The sequence below is a fragment of the Podarcis gaigeae genome (genome assembly GCF_964106915.1).
Source record: "Podarcis gaigeae genome assembly, chromosome: 13".
NCBI lineage: Eukaryota > Metazoa > Chordata > Lepidosauria > Squamata > Lacertidae > Podarcis > Podarcis gaigeae.
The window spans coordinates 33,417,722-33,441,984 of record NC_139689.1 but is presented as its reverse complement, the minus strand read 5'-3'; the positions used below and the strand labels follow the sequence as shown (position 1 = coordinate 33,441,984).

The following is a 24,263-nucleotide window of genomic DNA, read 5'->3' as shown; positions in this document are numbered from 1 at the left end:
CGCGTTGGTGGGGAGGCATCAACACCGGGCTGCCCCCACGGATGCTCTCCCCTCCGCCCCTTATGCAACCACCGACACCCCCCCCTCTTCCACCCTCCCTCCCCCCGACACCCCCCTCCCCCGGTTATTCTTGCAGGGAGGCGGCGAGGTTAAGGGTGTGGGGAGGGTTGGACTTACATCACCTCCCCGCTTGGTGGGGAAAGATCCTCCATCCTTAGCAGCTGTAGAAGTGGGTGCTTGATGGGGGGAGGGGGGAGGCTCTCTTCAGGGGCTTCCTCCCCCCTCTTTGGTGGCTCTCTCTCTCTCTTTCCCCTCCTCGAGATCCAGCCGATCTCTCTTTCTCTTTCTCTCCCCCTCCCCCAGGGCTCACGCCACGAAGTGTGCCATCATCACCAGGCTGGCAGAACCGCCACGCGTCCCACGTGGTGGCTTCACCTTCTGTGGCCTAAGGATGCTCCGCCACACCTCCCCGTTGCCCAAAGAAAACGGCGATCACATTTCTGGAAGGAGGAGGAAATGTTTTGAAATCTCATTCCTGGCTGGCCTGGTATAGCCTCTTGCCTCGCACTCGCTTCCCTTGGTTTTGCAGCTCCTGTTTCCTGCTCCCGAGAACACACACACACATACACCCCAGAAGCAGGAAACAGTCACAGTGCAAAAGAGGTACCCTTTTTTTTTAATTTAAAGAGAACCTGCAATAACAATCTCCTCCTCCGCCTTCTCTCCCATCCTCCGAATCGAACTAATCGCACAGCACAAACGAAACAAACAAAGCCAAGTTTAGGCAGGGGGCCGGGGTCGTTTTTTTGCTATGTTGACCATTTAATTTTTGGTTTCAAATCAGTGGTTACTTTTTGCAATGAGAGGCAGGAAGCTCAGCCTTGTCGGGAGGACCTTGCTGTGACTTAGGGGCTTTGTTCCATCTCACTCTTTAACACCCCTCCAAAAGTCCAGCCCTTTCCCAGTATCCCCAACTCTAGATAGATGCTGGGGCGGAAAACAAAGACGAAAGCAGGGGATTCACTTCCAATTCATCAGTTACAGAAGTGAAAGCATCCTTCAAAGTCACATTTGCAAAACAACGTTTGAAGGTGTCAATTTTCTTGAAGATAAGGAAGAATGTCCCAATGCCAAAAAGCCAATTAAAATCCTGAAAAAATTGCCTCATTTTGGATGCATGAACAATTTACATTTGTCTTCAGTTCCCATTACAATTTAAAAACACACACACACACACACACACACACACACACAATGTCCAATAAAAACGTACTGAAGGCAGAGAAAATATTAATGGATGCTGTTAAAAAATTATAGCCTATTATCAGATATGGTTCAGGGGTGAAGATCATCACTTTAAAGTTCCATGACATAATATTATTAGGCATGTCGTATCCATTTCAGAGGTGGAAGGTTATTTTGGAAGCAATAGATATACTTCCCAGTGAAATCTGAAAGAAGACTTCCACGAAATCATCTGTATGCGGCATTTGATGCCACAAAGATTAAACAGAATTTCTAAAGTATGTGAGTAATTTATTGTAAAGCTAGAAGCCTTCATGACATACAACATATAAAATATACATTATGTTCAATCATGATGAATTAACATCAAATGCCTGGAAAGGCGGGGCAGAGAAACAGCATTTGGATATTTTTATTACCACTAACACCTGCTACATTCCTTTCCTACCAAAATACTAATTTTAACTGCTAAAACACCAAACCTGTAACATATTGAAATGTGGGAAGCACTGCATGCTTCAAAATTCATACTTGGGAGGAAGCCAAACCTCATGAAATAGTGAGCAAGCTTCCAACTTCACTCTTCGTCAGGCTGGATGTTAGACAAAGCAGGTGGCAGGAGGAATAATAATAATAATAATAATAATAATAATAATAATAATAATGGTGTGAATGTTGCAGCCATGAGGTCTGCATTTATTTTAGTCATAGCAGTCTCAAAAAAGGAGATTGCAGGTCAGGTCATTGCTGGGATTCAAGAATAACAAAGCAGTGGTTGGTCACCATGTTTAAATAGGGTTGCCGTATTTCAAACAGTGAAAATCCAGACAGAAAAGTTGTTGAGGTATTTTTATGGAAAATCAGCAAAAACAACACTGCTGACATGGGGTTGTCATGCATCCAGATTTTCTCGAACATTTTCCCAATTTCCACCCAGCTACTGCTACCAACCACAGTTTTCTGGATATGTCCGGAAAATTCGGATGTATGGCAAACCTTGAAAAAGGACAAAGCACAGCTGTTACCCAGGCTTGTCTCATGCCTTAAAGCAGAATGTGTAGGTTCCTACTTAGTCAGACTACAGCAATAAAAAGAAGCAAGGCAGTCTACCTATTAGCAAAGTCAGAGGTCAATTTTGCAGGGATCCTTTGGCCCTGAAGATGTTGCTGAACCACAACTCCCAGCATGGCTAATGGCCCCAGGTGATGAAAAAGCCAAATTGAATAATTGCATTGGATAGTATTGTTAACTAGTGGTTCAGGTGGTAGAAAATAACTTCCCTTCGACTGTAGATTCCATCCCAGCTCCAACATCCAACCTAATTTTTGCCCTTTAAGGATTCCTCATCCTCCTACCCCACTTTGCGTAGCATCTAGCCTGATGAAGAGAACTGAAAAACCCAAAAGCTTGCTCCCTATTTTGTGACATTTTGTTATTTTTTGTGTGAATTGCATTTTATTAATTTTCAAAAGCTTACAAGAACAATTGTAATACCAAGTTTTGTTGATTTTAATAAAAGTGTTCCCCAGCTGCAGAGTTTGGATTTTCCTTGTGGGCCACAACATGGAGGTTTTCTTTTTAATGTGAACTTGCAAGTGGGGTCTGGCTCGCAGATGACTCTTTCGAAGCTTTTGTTTCTGCTTTCCTCTTGAAATTTGTCACTGTTTGTGCAGTTGTGAAACCCCTTGTGTCAGGGACATGGAGCTAGCCTGGTTCAAATCCATGCCTGGCTACAGGGTCCTTGCACAATTCACAACCTCTCACCTCTGCCCACTCCACCGCAAGCTCATACGCTTACAAGCTTATATTGCCATCATAAGGACTATAAATTGTCTTTAAAAGTGGGTGGGGGCCCGCAATGAGACTGGCAGCATGCACAATTTACTTTCCATTTCTGTACTTCTGGGGTGCCCCTAACAATAAGAAAAGAAGGGGAAATTAAATTGAAATTGAAAGAAAAAGGTGGAAAGTTTGAATACCACCCAGGATATAACTCTGGTCAATGTGATCCTGGGTAAAATGCTCATGAAAGGGCTCAAGGCCTTTTGGGACATGAAACACGTATAATGAATTTTTTTAAAGGCCATAATCTTTCCTGCTGAGGATATTAGACAGCGAAATTCCAAATAAAGCCTCAACTGTGTTTACGTATGTAACTACAGCGGCAAGGATTCTCTATGCACAGAAATGGAAGGATGAAAGAAGCCCCTCGAAGGATGGTTGATGAAAATCTTGGAATATGCAGAGATGGCAAAACCAATGGCACTGATTAGAGACACAAATTTAGACACCTTTGAGGAGGACTGGAAATATTTTATAGTCTTATTTAAAAAGTTATTTTCCATATGCGAAGACCAAAGCGGGGTTTGAAGTGTAAGAAACCAGCAGAACATAAATGCAATAGAAAAACAACAGAACTTTAAAACGCAATTGTATGTAATTTCGGTTATAAACATTGGTGTTTGGTGAGCAGGAAGTCACTAGGTTTGTTGAATTGGAACAGAACTGGTGAACAACAAAATGTGACTTTTAATCTGGAAAAAGAATAAAATATTTTCTATATATAGGAATGTTTAGACCCTTGATCTACCTCCCACACTACTTGGAAGATGGAAAGCACACAAGACTCTTTTGTCATTTTATAACTTGGGCCCAGTGGCGGACATTAAAACTCTTCAATCTTTCATGCAGGGTGTGTGTGTGTGTGTGTAACCAGTGTCCTTGTCATTTGCCGTCACCTTCAGGTGCCACTCATTTCACATTGGCATCTTGCCAAAACATTCAAAGTCTGTCACGGTTTCACCCACCTGTGTGCTGTTGAACTTCCGCACCTCTTAATCAGGTTTATTTTTCTCCTCTGTATCATTCAGCCCAGCTGCCAAGGTCTTCACATTGACGGTCACTTTGCTTCAAGAAAAGTTCCAAGCAACTTCCACATAGCTAGACTTTTCTTCTGCTGTTGGGGCTATTACAGTTTATTAAATTTCTATCCTGCCCTCCCTTCCCAAAGGAACCCAAAGTGGCAAACACCAAAATGATGAAGCAATACAATTCAAAATAAAACAAAACATATTTGTAAAAAACAACAACAACAACCCTGCTACCTGTTTGTCATAGGTGCTCTGGTGTTTACTGAATTCAATGGGTAGGAAATCAGACGATTAATAATAGTAGTAGTAATGCCATTTCATAACCTCCAACATTTTCCTCAACATTTCTCTAATGAAAGTAGGGATGTCATGAGGAAAAGCAGGATCAAATCGCAAAGTGGGATGGCTTCTGTAAATCCAGGACTATCCCTGGAAAACAGGGGCAGTTGGAGGGTCTGTCCCTCTGTTTTGGCTCAAAATACAAGGAACAATAAACCTAAACATGTGTAAGTCCACAACTGAAACTGTTCAAGGCAGCCATAAATGTGTCCCAACATGGCATTTTATGATCAAAGGGAGCACAAACAACCACACCCTAGGCCAGCCCCAACCTCTCTCACCACCAAAGGAACACAAGTGAACAGCAGAGAACCGGCACAAGTAACGCTGACGCCAAACCCAACATACATTAAGCAAAATAGAAAGATCGCCACCCGACTCCACCCATCTTCCCCCCCTCCACCCCTTTTCTTCCTAATGTCTCAACAAATGAAATTGATTTGTAAAAATGTTACATGGAAAAAATACGGGAGACATTACACATACTTCTGGGATGATCAGAGGGAGAGGCTCTTCCCAAAGTACCACTGCTGTGGACGGCAAGGAGGGTGTGAATATGAGGCAGACAATATTAGGAACTCCTCAGATAAGACCAGGCATTCCCCCGTCCTGGTTGCGGTCAGGCAGAATTTGAAAGCGGTGTTATTTGTCCAGGCCTCTGAATGGGGTTCAAAGGTTCATTTAGGCCAAGAAACGCCAACATGACTTCGTGCCTAGGCCACCCACTCACCCATTAACTGCTTTTTGTGAGGGTGGTTACCTTTTTTCTCTTTCCCATTTCCTCTTTCAGCTCTTAATGGGATTCGTTGTACAGTGGTACCTCGGGTTACAGACGCTTCAGGTTACAGCCTCCGCTAACCCAGAAATAGTACCCCGGGTTAAGAACTTTGCTTCAGGATGAGAACAGAAATCGCGCGGCAGCGGGAGGCCCCATTAGCTAAAGTGGTACCTTAGGTTAAGCACAGTTTCAGGTTAAGAATGGACCTCCAGAATGAATTCAGTTCTTAACGTGAGGTACCACTGTAGTGGATCTGATTCTTAGCCAGCTCCCCTGGAAAAGTGACGAGTGTCTGTGAGTGCATGGTTCTCTCTTGGTGGGTGGGTGACACATACAGCATTCTCAAAACCCAAATGTGCCTTTGAAACCACCACCAAGACAATTTACAAATAAAATTATTAAAAACAGCAAAAAACACAGATGTAAAATAATACTAAAACTCTTTAACAAATGGACACTCACGGAAAACACCCAGTTGTCCAGATGCCAACTACTTTTGGGGGGGGGTGTATTGTAAGGGATGTGGGTGGTGCTGTGGTCTAAACCACTGAGCCTCCTGGGCTTGCTGATCAGAAGGTTGGCGGTTCGAATCTCCGCAACAGGGTGAGCTCCTGTGTCTCCGTCCCAGCTCCTGCCAACCTAGCAGTTCGAAAGCACACCAGTGCAAGTAGATAAATAGGTACAGCTGCGGCAGGAAGGTAAACGGCGTTTCCATGTGCTCTGGTTTCCGTCACGGTGTCCCATTGTGCCAGAAGCGGTTCAGTCATGCTGGCCACATGACCCAGAAAGCTGTCTGTGGACAAACGCTGGCTTCCTCGGCCTGAAAGCGAGACGAGAGCTGCAACCCCATAGTTGCCTTTGACTGGACTTAACTGTCCAGGGTTCCTTTACCTTTACCTTGTGTGTGTTGTAACTTGTTTATCTTACTTCAGTATTGCTGATGGGTTAACATCTGAGGCAGACGACCAGATTAGGGAGCCCAGGACAGGGAGACCCAAAAGAGGGGAATATCTGGGACAAGGGTGCTGAAGGGAAATAGTCAGAGAGGCTCATATCACTCCCTACCCCAAGCACCTGCTGTCTGAAGCATGCACCATAGTCTGCCTGATAGAAGGGCCTGGCTGGCTAGCCTTGCCATGTCTTAGCACCAGATAACGTGTCAGGCTTTAGCTCTGAAAGATAACACCACAAGAGGAAGCCTGCCGGATCAGACCAAAGGCCCATCTAGTCCGCCATCTTGTTCCCACAATGGCCAACTAGATGCCTATGGGACATCCACAAGCAGGACCAGAGCGCTCTCCCCTCTTGCAGTTTGCAGCCACTGGTATTCAGAAGCATTGCTACCTCTGACAATGCGGAGGCAGAGTGTAGCCATTGTAGCTGGTCGAGTTGAAAGAGACCCTGATTGTCATCCAGTTCTAATACCTGCAATGCAGGAAACTTTTGTCCAATGTGGGAATTGAACCCACAACCCTGAGAGTAAGAGTCTTATGCTCTACCGCCCATTTAAGGGTATTAAAAGCTAGAGAATTTTTAGACCCTGGACTTAATGGCCTTAGGACAGCCATGTGTATTAATTCAGTTGCAAAGCACAAAAGTGAATATTCTCCCTGCTCCACCCCACAAATTCATCATTTATACCATGGCTTTTACAGCCCACACGTTAAGAGCAAAGCCCCACAATTTGCTGTCCTGATTAATAAATAAATAAAAGAGTAATACTCTTGAGCATGTAGAGTTTGGGAATTTAAATTCATTCAAAACCCGGCAGCATCAGCGCTGTGACAATGAAAGGGAATTTGCTACTGCTGCCCTGCTGAGAAATACACTTCGCTTGGGAATAAGCATCATTGTGTTGCAGAGAAGGAAAATATACTGAGTAAAATAAATAAAATGAGCATCTGAGTGCATGCCCAGCTAGTCACTCCCAGAATGAATGAATATATATATATATATATATATATATGCTTTCGTAGATTTTCACGGGTACAGGAATGCAGGTTTTGGTGTCCTCGGGTGTCTTCCCGTGTAAAAGTTGGGGTGTCTAGGCGACGTTTCGACGAGGTCTCACTCGTCATCTTCAGGCTGGTGCTTTCGGCTTCTTGTTACTGGAACAGAGCGGGATCTCAATGTTTGAGTTCCTATAAATACTGTAGAGGGGGTGTGGTGTCTAGCCTCCAATGTTCTGGGCAGAGAGGAAGTTCCCAGGCTAGTGTGCCTTTTCTTCTTTTGTTCCTTAATTACTTGAGAGATACCTTGAGTGATTTCTTGAGTGATATCCTGAGTACCACTTAGGTGGGTCATTAGGTGTGGATTAGTTGCTAAAGTCTTTGTGTCTTGACCTCTTGAACTTTGTGAAGAGTTTTCCTGAGAAGATGGCTGTATTGCACTTAGTTGTGCTTTGGCTTGGCTTCGTGTATAGGGGCGAGCTGTGGTTTTGTGGCTTGTGTCAGCCAGATCTGTGTAGGGATTGCAGGGGGGTGCAGCATCCGGAGGTGCCACCATGGATTGGCTACTGGATGGTGTCAGTAATTCATCTGTGGAGAGGGTCTGGGTTTGGGTCTGGTGTGGTTGATTGGTGTTGGCGTTCTGTGACACCAGATCCAGAGGCACACAGAACGCCAACACCAATCAACCACACCAGACCCAAACCCAGACCCTCTCCACAGATGAATTACTGACACCATCCAGTAGCCAATCCATGGTGGCACCTCCGGATGCTGCACCCCCCTGCAATCCCTACACAGATCTGGCTGACACAAGCCACAAAACCACAGCTCGCCCCTATACACGAAGCCAAGCCAAAGCACAACTAAGTGCAATACAGCCATCTTCTCAGGAAAACTCTTCACAAAGTTCAAGAGGTCAAGACACAAAGACTTTAGCAACTAATCCACACCTAATGACCCACCTAAGTGGTACTCAGGATATCACTCAAGAAATCACTCAAGGTATCTCTCAAGTAATTAAGGAACAAAAGAAGAAAAGGCACACTAGCCTGGGAACTTCCTCTCTGCCCAGAACATTGGAGGCTAGACACCACACCCCCTCTACAGTATTTATAGGAACTCAAACATTGAGATCCCGCTCTGTTCCAGTAACAAGAAGCCGAAAGCACCAGCCTGAAGATGACGAGTGAGACCTCGTCGAAACGTCGCCTAGACACCCCAACTTTTACACGGGAAGACACCCGAGGACACCAAAACCTGCATATATATATATATATATATATATATATATATATATATATATATCCATGCCAGCCTAGTTGCTGATTCAGGTATTGCCACCACAGTTAGCCCATCTCTTGGTAATCATGGGGGTGGGGCGGGTTGTAAGGCCTGGGGCTCTGGGCCTTCAAGCCTAGCCCCAGCCATACCACTGATGGAAAAGGATACTTATTCAAGCTCTTAACCCAAGGTCTAGCACAGCAGATCACCTGAGATGGTTCATGCAAACATGTCAAGCCTTTGTGCTATAGGGATTAGCAGAAACAGGAGCAGCAACCAACCTGAAACGTCCTCATGAAACCCTCAAATCCAGGGATGGGGAAACCTGTAGCCCTACCAGATGCTGATGGGCTCTGACTCCCATCAGCCCCACCCAGCATGGCCAATCGCCGGGGATGATGGGAGTTGTAGTGCAGCAACAAGTAAAGGGCAACAGGTTCATCCTGCCTGCCCAGAATGGCAAACGATTGGAACGAGAGGACAAGCAGAATAGTCGGCAACCCAGAATTCCATACGACTTAGGTTCCTGCCTCTGAAGTGCAGCCTCACATCCCACGTTCTAGAATGATGCATCAAATAAAAGAAAGAATATGAGGAGGAGGAGGTGTAAAAGGAGACAGATATTTTAAGGATAGCTAGAGCAGACAACTTTTTGAATTAACAATTGCAAAAATAGTATACCCAGGATTAAGTTTGGATTTGCAGAATTCAGTTTTCCAGATAGTTAAGCGTTTCGTTTCGTCGCGTTTTGGTAGGGAAAGTCAGGCACCTTGTATTGACCTCTGCATCTGTTGTATTTTCAAGGAAACTAGCAATTTCAACGCAAACAAGCAGGAGGAGGGGGTGGGAAAATCCCTTTGGCGGCCAGGGTTTAATTTTTTATTTATTTATTTTTTGCTGACAAATAGGTCTATAGAAGTGAGAATGGAAAGGAAGAAGAAGAGGCAGGCATTATTTTTCAGGATTTCTTTTCTAGGTTTTACCAATTTGCTGTGGAATACTTTGAAGTACAAATGAGGGCTCTTGATCCTCTCTGATGTTAAAGCTGATGGAAAGGAAGAAAAAAAAATAGAAATGAAATGAAACGAACAAAGAAACCACACACACACACAGAGAGAGAGAGAGAGAGAGAGCACATTTCTCCAGCCTGCCTGGCTTTATTGTGCGAGGCTAGACAAGTGACTCAGAAGGGAAAAAACACAACATCTGGAGCTATAAGGAGAACATCCTAGTTCTCACTGTGGTGGCAAAGCTGTATCTGGGTTGTACTACTTCAGACTGCAGGTAGGAGAATCACATGTTTCAATGTCCCTGCATACAGAAAACGAAAAACTAGCGCATTAGGGAGGCAGGCTATAACCTGCCCTTCTCCCTGACATGGTAACCTTCTACATCCAATGAATATTTTGCATGGAGGTACATTCCAGCATGCAAGCCCTACCCTCTGCACTCTGAAGTGGTACAGCTCAGAAACAAGTTTACTGTTTCAGTGAGAGAGGTAAGCCTTGGGCCAATCACAACTACTGGGGTGCCCAAAATAGGGAACTTAGCTCTGCAGGTGTTTTAGTAGTAGTAGTAATAATAATAATTTTATTATTTATACTATTTATTTATACCAGCTACTCTGGGCGGCTCCCAACAGAGGGCTAAAAACAGAACTTCAAATATTAAAAACTTCCCTAAACAGGGCTGCCTTCAGATGTCTTCTAAAAGTCAGATGGTTGTTTATTTGCTTGACATCTGATGGGAGGGTGTTCCACAGGGCAGGTGCCACTACCAAGAAGGCCCTCTGCCTGGTTCCCTGTAACTTGGTCTCTCGCAGAGAGGGAACCGGCAGAAGGCCCTCAGAGCTGGACCTCAGTGTCTGGCTGAACGATGCGGGTAGAGATGCTTCTTAGATTTACTGTTATTCTCCAGGAGCAGGTGAGAAGCTTAACAGATAATCTTATGAACTTCTAATTTTAGGAATACTGGCCCCCAAGAAAGGGTGGGGGCCAAGGCAGAGACAGATGGATCAGGATCAAAACTAGGGTACAACCAAGTGTGTTGGCACACAATCTTCCTAAGTGCAAGCCAGAAATTTCACTTCCTCAGCCTTGGTCAGTTGTATGGCACAGTTTGTCCTCCAGACATTGCTGAATTGCAACCCCCATTAGTCCTGGCTATTAGTCATGTTTGCTAGGACTGATGGGATTCGCAGTTCAACAACATAAGGAAGGTCTAAAGGCTCTTCCCTCTGTGCCTAGAAGAATCCTTGTGGCTTAAAAGGCACTGTATATGTTAGTTTTAATTATCTGTTCTTGTTGTTTAAATTTGTATACTGCCTCTCACCTGAAATGCTCTGGGTGGTTCAAGGCATATAAATACAAAATGAAAAAACAAAATACATACTAAAAACGAGAATAAAGCAAACCAATAAACCCGCCTCCCACAGACACATGTAAAAAGACACAGCATGTTAATCAGCCCAAGGCCTGGTCAAAGAGGAACGTTTTCGCTTGGCGCCTAAAGGTGTATAATGGAAAACAAACAGAAAATCAGTTCGAGGGGAAAATGCTTCAGGGTTATTTTGCTTTTAATTTATGAGGTGAGGAACTTTGGGAGCCAAAAGGCAGGGCAGAAACGTCTTTTAGTAATAAAAATACCATACATTTGATACTCATGGAGCCAGCCTGACAAGGTAAAAATTATTTCCCTACCTCATGTCAAAATAATATTGTATTTTAAAATGTTCTCTTCTTCCTATCGTTTTACTATCTTGCGCTCTTAATGTGGTATAGTGGAAAAGACTTTACCTCTTTCTTGAGAGGTGGGGGGGCTTATTTCCATAAAATAAGCAAGTATGAAACAGGTAGTTTATTACCACTTTCCCTGATGCCCTGGACTTTTTGTTTACAGGGATTATTATTATTTTTAATGCAAGCATTCAAAATGAGTATCCTCTCCCACCAGATTAGATAATACAGTGGTACCTCATGTTACAGACGCTTCAAGTTACAGACTCCGCAAACCCGGAAGTAGTACCTCAGGTTAAGAACTTTGCTTCAGGATGAGAACAGAAATCTCACGCTGGCGGCGTGGCAGCAGTGGGAGGCCCCATTAGCTAAAGTGGTACCTCAGGTTAAAAACAGTTTCAGGTTAAGAACAGACCTCCGGAACGAATTAAGTTCTTAACCTGAGGTACCACCGTACACAACTCTGACTACTGTCTCTTTCTGCTGCCTGAGTAGACTAGACCTCAGGAGCTCATAACTGGGTTAACCATAGTGGCCATTTTCAGCACCAGCTCTCCACAGACACAATACTGGGTGAATCATATGCCATCTTAGCCTTGTTTTGTTTTGAACTTGGAAGTCCTAATGCAGCCCTTTCTGGAGGACCCCTGGTTAACAAGCTAGGGAGTTGTGGTGGTAATGGTATTGATCCTATTGCCGAACCCTCAACTCCGGCCTCATCTGTCTGCACTAAACATTTAATGAAGCAGTATTATGCCATTGGGGATGCGGGTGGTGCTGTGGGTTAAACCACAGAGCCTAGGACTTGCCGATAAGGTCGGCGGTTCGAATCCCCATGATGGGGTGAGCTCCCGTTGCTTGGTCCCTGTTCCTGCCAACCTAGCAGTTCAAAAGCACATCAAGTGCAAGTAGATAAATAGGTACCGCTCCGGCGGGAAGGTAAACGGCATTTCCGTGCGCTGCTCTGGTTTGCCGGAAGCGGCTTAGTCATGCTGGCCACATGACCCGGAAGCTGTACACCGGCTTCCTTGGCCAATAAAGCGAGATGAGCGCCGCAACCCCAGTCGGTCATGACTGGACCTTTACCTTTACCTATTATGCCACTGGCTTCTCCCAAACCATCCTGGGAACTGCAGTCAGCTAAGGGTGCCGAGAGTTGCTAGGAGACCCCTATTCCTCTCATAGAGCATATTCACATTCAATCCCCAGGGAATGGGAATTGTACCTCTGAGGTACATAAATAGGAGCCTCCTAGCAATTCTCAGAACTCTTAAAAAACGACAATATCCAGGGTTGTAGATCATTCTGCCACTGGTCACTGCTGGAGATGCGTGGGCCTGTGTCCAGGTACTGCGGTCATCTGCAATTGATTCCCTCACAGTGGGGTTGATATTGCCAGCCTTGGGGTCATGCTTGCAGATTTGTTGCGCTGAGTTGGTCTGCCAACAGGCTTGGTGCCTGAAGCTAAGCTACTGGCCCACCTGGTTCTTTTGCAGTCTACTCTTACTGGCAGTAAGCCTCCATGGTTTCAGGATATTTCACAATTCTACCCAAGACTGACCCTGGGATCTTTTGCACACAGAGCATGTGCTCTACCACTGAGCTACAGTCCAGCCATACTGGTTACGCAGAGGGAGTGGTGCCAACGGTTCTGGTTTGCAATTGTGGAAGCAGCTCAAATCCAACTCCTAAATCCTAGAATATATATAGGCAACATGAAAGCACCCAAGCATATGCAGTGTCTTTCCCTCACTAGTCGTACCTTGGAAGTCAAACAATCTGTTCCGGAAGTTGGTTCGACTTTCAAAATGTCCAGAAACCGAAGCGTGGCTTCTGATTGGCTGCAGGACACTCCTGCAGCCAATCGGAAGCCTTGTTGGAATGTTTGGATTCCAAAGAATGTTCGCAAAATGTAACATTCACATCTGGGTCTGCGACGTTTGGGAGCCAAAATGTCCGGGTACCAAGGCACGACTGTACTGAGTAACCACACACATACTCCCACCATCTGAACATCAGTGCACACAAGACATTTAGCACAGGCATCTTGTTAGAAACAGGAGCATGGGGTAGCTTGGGTGCAACAAATCAAAGCAGCACATGCCCTGCTCTAGCGCAAAAATTAATGCTTAGAAACAGACATCCAATATGCTAGAGGCGGGAGGAAGTTCTGCAACTGCCTACTCCATTTAGACAAGGGAAACAGTTCCAACAGTAGGAGCTGTATGAACATTTTTTTTACCAATGGCCATTTCATGGCCTTCTGGCCAGTAAAAAAAAGTGTTCTTGGCAGGAGTGATTCAGACACTGAGGCATCTCTCTGCTTGCCAACTGGCGATACGCTTTCATGTATCTGATGTAGTTGGCTCTTATCTAGGAAAGCTTAGGCCAGAAGAAACTTTTAAATGTGCCGAAAAATTGCTGCAACAGACTAAATGGCTGTCCCTCTAGAAAATGAATGTTAAAAGATTGGTCCAATGCCCTCAGGTTTTTTCAGAATGAACACACATTCATGGAAATATGAAAGTGTGGTGTGATAAGCTTCCTGAATGCGCTTGTTGATTACTAAGGGATCCTGCGCTACCGCAAAGACCTTAAGTAAAGGGGGCTGCGTTCTGTGAGACTTTGAAGAGTTGCTCTAACTTTCACTGAAGGTTTTTCCAATATAATTGGCGCAGGCCCTGCCCACACTAGAAATCCACAGAAATTTGTCAATAATTGGAAAGCACACTTGCAACAAACTCTTTATTTTTATGTAGGAAGATCCCTAAACCTCGTCCACAAAAAGAGACTGCAAACCTGCAGCTAAATTCTGCCAAGTGAGCAAGTCTGAAGCATTCATCCCAGGAACACTTGTTAGTTATTTCATGCTAATTTTAACGAGGAATTCAACAAGTTATTGCTCACCGCTCTGGCAACTAGGACACAAATCCTTGGAATAAAAGAAGAGGCTGGATTTCATTTCCAGTTGCTACACTAAACATTAATGCAGCAGACATACTGTACACAAGGAAGTCTTCTGCAGACACTCAGAAATAAGACTTGCCGTTAAGGCCCTTTAAAAAGTGTGTTATGTGTTGCAAACAACATACTCATGTATATCCCAGAAGCTCGAGACTGATTTGTACTACCTATGAATCAGACGCAGTCCACAAGCTCACCTCAACCTCAGAGCACCTGCCAGACTACGATCCATGGTTGATGGACTGTGTTCAGCTCGGAAAGTCATGAGGCAGGAAGGCCTGTTCCAATATGAACCAGAACCACACACACATTTCCCCTAAAATAGCTGCATCTATAGGAAGCGGTTGCCTCCAGGCTGGCTGTGCAGTCAGGAAACAACACTTTGATGAACATGCCAGTTTGTATCGTTGACTGCATTTCCAGCTACGCAGCATTTCCTCTTCTCCACACCCAAAGTCGCACAGTAATTTCTATTTTACTTAAGGCAGAGCTGGTGAGCAGCTGAAATCTGCAGCCTCTCAGATGCATTCCATTAATTATAAGGCACACATAAGCCTCCAAATATTTTATAGTCTCTCCCCCAAAGCGAGGAGGAATCAAAGGGGCAAGCATGCTTTAAGTAGCTTGCACAGAATATGCAGAAGAGTAAAGAATGGAAATAGAAATTATCGGTTTCTAGCATGTATGGGATTCTTCCTCCCCACCCCCAAGCCTAGCTCAGAAGAAAGGTTTTCTTTAAAACAGAGTCTGGTTGTAGCTCCAGCCTCTGCCGTTTTAAATACTGAAGGGCAGGAAGACAGAGAAAAAAAGTAAGACACACTTTTTTTGGTTTCCACTACTAACTCAGTGTACTTTATTTACCTGCAGCCTACAGCTGAACAGCCAACACTGGACAGAGTTCAGTAGCACTGAGGAATGATCAGATCTCCCCTTCACACACCCATCTCCCCAAATTCAGGAATGGCTTTCGTTTCGCAGGTGTCTCCCAAAGGAAAAAAAGGCATTAAGATAAGGTGGACCCAGGTTTGTCAAAAGCCCATCTTTCAGACTCACGCTGGAGCTTCCTGCTTAGTCATCACCTGGTCTCTTTTTGTACACTGGTTCGAGAAGTCAGCAGTGGGGGCTGCAATTCTGAACCTGGCACTGGAAGGCACGCGTCAGATACCCTGTACAAGAAACTGGCATGCTTGCTTTCCATTGAGGATGGGCAACTGAAGAGGATCCCAGGACGAGCCTGGGGAAGTGTGGAACCGGAGAAGGGATGGGAGTGGATGAGGAAGGGTATTTTTTTGTTTTGTAAAAAAGAAATGCTTCTTGCAAGACATTAGATTTCCTGACAAGGCAAGCTTAAAAAGCACCCATCTTTTAAAAGCCCCTAAGCATCAATAGCTGCATAGTTAGAAGCAGGTGTGTCTTATCCCCCCTTCAACCTTTGTCTAGGAATCCTAAACAGCTATAGAACAGCTGCCTCTCCCCCTTCCTTTTAAGAAATTGTTTTAAATGTTATAGAACTATAGAATTTAAACTGGTACACCTAGAACATAGCTGCCCATATCTGAACTGCTCTCTTTTGTAAAAAAAATAATAATGAAGTAACATGGATCTCCTGTTTACTGGAAAGACCAATAGAAAAAAAAGTAGTACTGGGGGAATGTTTGACACCATTTTATTAATCTTTAACTGCAGTGGAAAAATATAACCTTTTACAAGTGCCATCCTGTGTAAGCTCAAGTCAGTATATATATATTTATATAAATTTTTCCTTTTTGAAGTGCAGCAAGACTAATACCATATTCAGAATCAAATAAAGAGAACCAATAGGCCAAGAGGTTTCCAAATCGTACTTTTATCTTTTTGCTTTGTTTGAACATTTGAATTTCATCCTCATTTTTTGCAATCCAAAATATTTCCTGAAGGTTTCTTTTTCTCATTTGGACTTTTGTTTCCTTTTTTTTTTAAACTCTTTGGCACAGTTGTGTGTGGTTCGGGCTACTTTGTTCACGCCAAGAGAGGGGCTGTGTCCCTTTGGGTTTTTGTCGTTGCCAATTTTTTTTTAGCATAGTTGTTTTGTTTTAAAGCCTTGCATCCCATTTGGAGAATTGGATCCTAATCTCTCTACTAATACGTGAGAGCTTTTTTTTTTCTGGACACCCTCCCCGCCTCCCCCCACCCTGCCCCCTTGGTTTCTACATTCACAGTTGAACAAAATTAAGGAAGGAAAGGCGCTTTTTAATGAAACAAGATCGTGAAAAAGTGTCACGACGGGAGCTTTGAACATCCCACCAGCGTTTCTCTAAAGAAGCCCTATTACGGAGCAACTTCTCTTCCCCCCCTCCCCCCTTAAACTCTTACTCTTCTGCCGCTTCAAGTAGACTGAACTTTGTTAGTTTTATGAAATGCAACTGCTAACCTCTTCAGTATTTCTCTTATTTTTTTGGGAAAGATTAACTGCAATGACTTAAAAGTTGAGAATGTAGATATCGCCTCATTCACACACACTCACTCTTGAAAGAAAATCCTTCACCCGTCCCGTTTCTCTCGTGCTCTCTCGTGCACTGACAAGTGGCCAAAAACTCCCCTCCCAAAAGGTGAGCTGGGGTTCCCACCGCCTCCTCTTTCCAGCAACGAAAGCCAGACCTTATTATATGAGCACTCGGAATTGATCCTGAAACTAGCTTTCCTCTCTCTCTCTCTCTCTTTCTCTCCAGACTAATTCATCTCCCTCTTCACTGGCGACAAGACACAGAAGTTAGTCCTTTGTCTCTTGTCAGAAGAGACCGCATTGAAGTATGGAAACCAATCATTTTCCACTTCCTGGAGGCAAGCGATGACAAGGTTTCGTTGCTACGCAAGTCAGTGATTAGCTCCATTAACAGCGCTGCTGCCGTTTGCCGTGGCTGGATTTTCACCGTGGTGTGTTTTAAGCCTCTCACTCACTCATCCTCTCATTCCCAAACACTCAGCATCCGTGCACACTCCTCACTTCCGGGTTGGGTTTGTTTTCTCAATAGATTGGAGATTATCCAGTGGGGGTCTCAGGTGTCATCCCAATGGTAACAGATCTGTAAGAGAAGGGATATTGTGAGCTGGAAAAGGGCACTCAAATTCTGGAATGTTTTGTAAGCTTCGCGCTCAGCTTATGCTGGTCTACACCACTGCTTCATGTAAACTGGGAGTGGATGGGGAGGGAATCAGTAGGAGGAAGGAGGGCAGGACATAAATTTAACAAAAAATTAAGTAGTGGAAGAAAAGCTATCTTTCAACTTTCCAGTTTCATTGATCTTCTCATTGAGAAACCCCTGATAGCTTTCTAATGACTTCTAGGGTTTTCAAAACACAGTTTGAAAGCTCCCAAGTTCACACATATAGAGGTTTAAACTAAGGACGTGTAGCATATGACATGCTGCACTATAGCACACAACTTCCACTTCCACTAAGCTATTCAATCTACAGTACTGTATGCCCAGAACCAAGAGACTCCATAAAAAGGTAAAGGTAAAGGACCCCGTCCAGTCCCAAACGACTCTGGGGTTGCAGCGCTCATCTCGCTTTACTGGGAACAGATGTTTGTCTGCAGACAGTTTTTCCAGGTCATGTGGCCAGCATGACTAAGCCGCTTCTGGCGAAACCAGAGCAGCGCATGGAAACGCCGTTTACCTTCTCGCCAGAGCGGTACCTATTTATCTACTTGCACTTTTTCCATGTGCTTTTGAACTGCTAGGTTGGCAGGAGCTGGGACCGTGCAACGGGAGCTCACCCCATCACGGGGATTCGAACCGCTGACCCTCTGAGTCCTAGGCTGAATTACCATCTGAATTACTAAAGTTTGATTCTTTTCCACAATTCATTCTGATGGGCTTCCAGGCTGACGGAATTTTTCAGCAAGTGGTGGAAAAACACCAGATGAAAGAAACTGATCTTTACTGAAATCTTAAAGTCCTAAGGCCGACATTAGTCCCTGCATCTCTGACAAAAACTATGTAGGTGAAGCTGCTTTGAGGAACAGAAATAGCTTCTTTACCAAGCTTGATTCTTCAGTTTTCTCAGCTCTTTAGTGGCCCAGGTAGCAAGCGTTTTTGTTTTGTTCGTCTTTGATCTCCTTCCTTCAGTTAGCAGTTCGTGTATCATGGGCCTAGCTTCTACCAACTTGAGGACATCTTTCCCAAATGCTGTGCACAAATCCCTACGGGAAACAAACAAGGGTACAAATAGAAATCTCTTTATTAATGTGCAAGCTGAATGAGGCTCCTCCTAGCCTTTATCTCAAGTTACCTGCCATTTTGGAGTTTATAACTTTCTGTTCCACAGAGAAAAGGGGAGAGAGCACACATATGGACTGCTATGGACAGGCCCTTGCTAGTTACCCAGAACTATGAAATAACCTCCCTGTAGAAGTATGACAATTTAAGCATGGCCAAGCACAACTTTTGGAGACTTAGGATGTTGCTGCAGATATTGCTGCTTTTCTGCTGGGGTTTCAGTGTTGCTGTTTTTTAAGAAGTCTTTGCTTATTTATGTTCTTATACTATTGTTAAGCCAACTCAAGTATAGCTATGAGTCAGAATATCACTGAAGGACATCACTCTAGCAAGGTACCACAACCACCAGTTTGGCTCAGACGGCTGATGTCTAAAGACTGTCTTTGCAAAATGAGTTCACATTCAGTGAACTGGCCATCCTATTCCACATCAATTGCAAATTTAAAGGTGTGCTTACAAACTACCCATACTTACTGTAAAGTTCCTTAACGCTGCACCATGTAAAACCTAAGCCAACGCTTGTGAAAGTCTATTTTGGTGGTGGAGGCTCCATGCTTAAAATACCTCATTTTGCCTTTATGGTAAATGTGATTCACAGGGGGCACCTGAGGTTCAGTGTGGTACTTCCAAATTCCCCACTTCCCAAAGCACAAATAAGTTGTCGGCATTTACCCTATGAGTCCAGTCGCGCAGGCTACAACCCCATCAGTGTGATCTTCATCTGTGGCAATATGGTCAATGAACGACAAGATGAATTCTACTCTGGGCTGCACCAGCATCACATCCGCTGAAAAGAAAGCAGCATTTAATTTTACTGGCTGGCTGCACAGCTATTTTCTGCTTGCTGATATTTAAACTTTTATTTAAGCACCCAGATCCACCACAGACAACCTATGGTTCAAATGAAACCCACAATACTCTCCCCAACACACACACACACACACACACACACACACACACACACACCACCTCACTCAAGACTGCTGACTCCAAGAACAATATTTCTTTTAAGTGACTACACACACACCATGTTAAGTAGCAAGCACACACATAGTGAGCATCCAAGTTTGCTGCTATTTCGGTCAACATGGAGTAGCCTTTCTTCTTGAAAACTGACACAGGTGTAATTATATTGCAGCCACAGAACATAGCAGTCAATGGTCCCAGAGCACAGCAAGTAGGAGACACAGGTGAGTGACCCAAGGCAACAGATCTCAGGGTGGGATTGCCTCTTCTGCAGCCCTTCATTGTGTAATTTTTAAGACTAACGGCTTTGTAAGAATAATGGAACGTAACCCTTTTAAGATACAAGGTGATGAGAAACTAGCCCAAAGGTCATCTGCTGACTCTGTCCAACTTTCAGATCTCCTGGTCAGCTTTTCCATTCACAAAAACATATTCAACAGCCTACTCACAGGTGTGGCAATTAAGACAATATACTACAACTCCTCTGACAGCCCTTGAGATAAGAACAAGGCAATTTAGAGATTTGGACAGAGTGTCTTCTCACCCACATTACACTTCACAAGAGCCACGTGCAAGTTGGTTAAATTAAAGATGTTGAAATTGTTTGCCCAACTTTAAATACTCACGATGCACATTCTCTTGATCTCCTTTCAGCCCTTGGATGATTCCTGTGTAGGCTTCAAGACAGCCCTCTCGCAGTTCATTCAGGTAATCCACCATGTCATAGTCAGACTAAGGCAAAAAAAGCACAGCAGCAATCAGTCTGGGCTGGTTATGACAGTGCAACACATCTGCACAGCAGCCCAGGTTCCCAGGCAGGCCTTACCTTATCAACTTGGGCTTGAGAAGCCTGTTGTAGGGTATTCAGTACAACTTCTAAGTATTTCTTAAATTCCCCTCCAATTGCAAGAACAATGTCACCAAACACCGAGAGAATCTGGGGCTTCACAGATCGATGCACATTTTCATTCTGTAAGGACAAGGAGCTATTTTATTCATGGTATGAGTGAAAACCTTGAGCAATTATATTAAGTGTGAAAACATTTTGCATCTCTATTATACTCTATCCTGAAAGTACTGAAAGCTTATTCCAGTTTTAACCAAGCAACCTAGGTAAGATTGTTTGTATGTTTACTCAGAAATAAGTATGGGACTAAGCCCCCCAGAAAGATTGTGATCCTGAGCTGCAGGAGAGGCGGGTTTATTTATTTATAATTTACCAAGCTGCATTAACTTTTGTGAAAAGATAAAAAGACCCAGGTGTTACACAAGCTTTATTCATGCATCTTGCCCTTTGCCTTTCCAGTTTTGGCAAAGTAGGTACAATATTCCCAGTCACTGTAGAAATATCCATCGCTGGATTAGAGTCTTCTTTTGCAATGGTGACTTTTGACCCTCACACTATGTAAGCATCGGGAAGGGAGAGGAAGAATAAAACTCCATGAGCACACTGAGATCAATCAAGAAAACTCGGGCAAGACAAAAGCTTCTTGCCTAGAAGTGTCTCTTTTGCCCAAAAACCTAGCCAGCATAGCTACTTAATGTTTACACCTGTTAGTCTTCCAGCATATTAGGGATTTCTATTTAGAAGCCTTTCCCCCCTCATCTCTAGATCATTTCTGCCAGCCTCCTTGTTCAAACAGCTAACTAGGAGGCACTCACCCCCAAGTTTTCTAAAAGCAGCTGCATAACTTCGTCACAAAAGGGCAGGATGTTGGACTGCAGAGCCCGGCACAAGTCACCCACAAGGCCCACTGCAGCCAAACAGACCTGTGGAGAGAAGAGAAAGGCATTACACCCACCCAATCCGTGAGTCACTTTCGCCCCCCTCTAGTGCTGATCATTATACCCGTGCCCTATTAAAAAGGCTAAATAAAGCCAGCAAGGCAGGCAAGGGCTCAAGTGTGACACGTCTGGAAGAGTCATAGCTTTTGCTAACTGTTTTATGCAGAGTTACAAGGAGCGGGAAGGAGGCAAGCTGGTTTGCTGGCTGGGAAAGAAGCAATACCTGGGAATCAGTTTGTAGTGCCAAATACTTGCTAGGAGCAATGCCCTTCCCTGAACTCTCAACACCAAACTGAATTACTAGTGAGCTACATTCATCTATCAAATAAACCCTCTAATCAAATCAGTTTCCAATTCACCATATCCCACCCCTTTTCCCTAGCCTAGCAAATATTTCCAGGACTTTGGAACTCGATGCCCTTACACAGTGCTCTACGAATCCAGCAACTTCTAAGCAGGTATCTCCGTTTGCAGTACCTTAAGCTGAATTTTAAACCATATTTGTATCAATTCATGCTTAAACTTTCAATCTGGACATGCAGCGCTATGGGGGCTCTCAGGAATGCACCTCCTATCCAGTAGCTGTGGATGTTGTAGGGGGTTCTGCAATATCAGGGTCCCTTTCTGTGTTCATTCTCTAAACATGGTCCCTGAAAACTATCCAAAGTTTTCCTGGCATATTCCAATTTAGTTTTAATTTAGAGTATTATCATGGAAATGTAGGATTCAGACAAGCTGATGATCTGTGTGTGGCTTTATATTATTGTTACAGATCTAAATAGTATTTTCGTCTTCCCTAGTAACACAGAGATTGTTGGACTACAGCTCCCATCAGCCCTCACCAGTACCCATTCTGGCTGGGGAATACAGGGCCTTGTCACCTAGCCCTGTCTGAGGGCCACAGGATATCCACCTGCTGTGGTACTATAATCAAGTGTCTTTGCCTGCCCACCACACTACCAATAATTCTGCACCTTTGCTAATCCAGGATTTGATTTCAAAGTAAGTGTGCTCCTATGGCATGCAATTTTTGATTTGGACTAATAAGCTGATATCATGTAGCAGGACTGTGCTCCTGATGAGAAGCTGTTGCTTTCTATGGAGGTTGATTCCTCTTCTGAGCTTTAGCACTATTTAAAATGCACAGAAGCCCATAGAATCTTTTCAACAAATTATACCCTGGGGCCCTCTAGAGCATTGGTGAGGAGCTGCACATAATTGACAGTAGGATTTCAAGGCAACTGGAATCAGCAAGGAAGAGCAATTGGGAAAGAGACAAAGTACCTTTCAGGTTTCTATAGCCTCAGGATTTTATTGTTAAAACAAACAACCTGTTCAGGTAACATCCGTTTATTGTTCTGATCAGTAAGTGTTTGTTCACCTCTTCCATGCAACTAAAATTACTGCCTGAACTTCTTGCTGATCTAAACAATGCTACCTAGATGCTACTGAGTAAAACATCTCAGCTCCACACATTTCATTCCCTCTTGCTCTCTAAAAGTAACTTCCCACCATACTCTTATTGGAGTAAGCAGGTCTTCTGAAGTCTAATTGTGGCATGAGGTATAGGGGAGACTGAGCAGCAAATAAGTTTCCAAATGTGGCAACATCTGACCTTTGGGCTGGTGGCTCCCCACCTCCTTTCCTAGGGCAGCCTATGTGTTCCAAATCTCACACCATGCAGGCCAACTAAACCCAAGAAAACCAAAATGTTCTGTGAGTGACCAGAGCCTTACCTGGTATTCAGCATAGTTCTTCAACCCAATGCTCAGGAAAGGTTTGAAGGCATCCATGTACTTGAGAAATTCTCCTCCCAAAACTATGGAGAAGGTGGGGGAGACAAGAAACAGTTAGGGCATCTAAAATTAAGGCCCTGAAGACCACAATCTCCACGTTTGCCCTCTACATGTTGCTAGACTACAGCTCCCATCACCCCTGACCATTGGCCATGTTTGATGGGAATGATGAGAACCAAATCCAACAGCATCTGTGAGCCCCAGGCTCCCAACCTCTAATATACTGAATCCACGTGTCAATAACACATTGTTGTTAATGATACAGAGAATTGAGGCTACTTTGATATTGCATCTATACTTATCTGGATGGCATACCTACTTTTACAGTAGTAAGAATCTGCTGGTCTAAAAAGCGCCCCATAAGACCTCCCCTCCACCCAGTCCTCCTCCTCTCTTCCGACAAGAGAACCAAGGATGAGAACGGATTTCAAGGTCACACCGAGGCTTGCTGCAGATGGCAAGCACATTGCCCAATCCTAAGATGGTGAGGAAACTGGGAGTCAGTGCGTCACAGGCTTGTGTTCTTCTCTGCCTGGGCACATGGTCATTCCACCATCCCTTTGCATCTCAGAAACAACTGTGCTGAGCATTACATCCAAAACACAGTTGGAAACTGCTCTGGTGCCAGCTGTGTGAACACAAGTGTCAAGGGAGCCTTCAAGACATAACTAGTTTCCAAACAAAAAGGAGGGCATGGAAAAAGAAGCCCCTACTAGTCCAAAGGCTGTGTTAGTGCCCCACGCTAAGTGAGATTTGAACCCAGGTGTTTTATACCCAGAACCCACATCTAATCCACCTAGGTTTCTTATTTATGCGTACACTATTTCTTGTTCTTTTTCAGCCATCTCCAAAAGACAAACGAACAGCCATAGCAACAATGCTCTTTCTTTTTAAAAAATGTGGTATGAAAGGCACACAAAAAGACGATCAACTGTTGCAGTCTAAACTTTAGGATGAATCATTTCTCATCTACTATGTGGTTATTAGAAGCGTCAGAAGGAAGAGGAGGAAAGGTGGTGAGGGCTCACTGTGATCCACTCAATACTTTTATTTTTCCATGGAAATTTTTCCACCTAGTTAATGCAGGTGCTGCAGAATGCCAGGTTGCGGGGCTGGATGCCAAGATGCCATGGGCCACATCCTGTCTACAGGTCAGAGGTTTCTCACTTTTGATATATAGGCATCGGGGGGGGGGGGGGAAAGTCCAGAAAATAATAATAATAAAAACTAATAATAAATTTTATTTATATCCCGCCCTCCCCAGCCGAAGCCGGGCTCAGGGCGGCTAACAACAAT

The 24,263-nt window shown here is 44.2% G+C and overlaps 2 protein-coding genes across 5 annotated transcripts in view; both read right to left on the bottom strand.

The window, feature by feature from the left end:
- Positions 1 to 618, bottom strand: part of TBKBP1 (TBK1 binding protein 1) — a 54,414-nt gene extending 53,796 nt beyond the window's left edge. Inside the window, exon 1 of one of the 2 annotated variants that reach the window (XM_083708759.1) lies at positions 178 to 618. The gene's annotated coding sequence lies outside the window, so the exon portion shown is untranslated. The remainder of the gene's footprint in view (positions 1 to 177) is intronic. The other variant, XM_083708760.1, reaches the window with a different exon arrangement.
- A 15,192-nt stretch (positions 619 to 15,810) lies between these two features.
- Positions 15,811 to 24,263, bottom strand: part of KPNB1 (karyopherin subunit beta 1) — a gene marked incomplete at its 3' end in the record, with an annotated part of 33,793 nt that continues 25,340 nt past the window's right edge. For 2 of the 3 annotated variants that reach the window (XM_083708666.1, XM_083708667.1), the window contains 7 exons: positions 22,908 to 22,990; positions 21,049 to 21,156; positions 20,213 to 20,356; positions 20,013 to 20,118; positions 19,093 to 19,207; positions 18,183 to 18,344; positions 15,811 to 17,223 (listed from right to left, as the gene is read on the bottom strand). In XM_083708666.1, coding sequence (XP_083564792.1) covers position 17,223; positions 18,183 to 18,344; positions 19,093 to 19,207; positions 20,013 to 20,118; positions 20,213 to 20,356; positions 21,049 to 21,156; positions 22,908 to 22,990 — 719 coding nt within the window. Of the gene's footprint in view, positions 17,224 to 18,178; positions 18,345 to 19,092; positions 19,208 to 20,012; positions 20,119 to 20,212; positions 20,357 to 21,048; positions 21,157 to 22,907; positions 22,991 to 24,263 lie in introns of those variants that run through there. The other variant, XM_083708665.1, reaches the window with a different exon arrangement.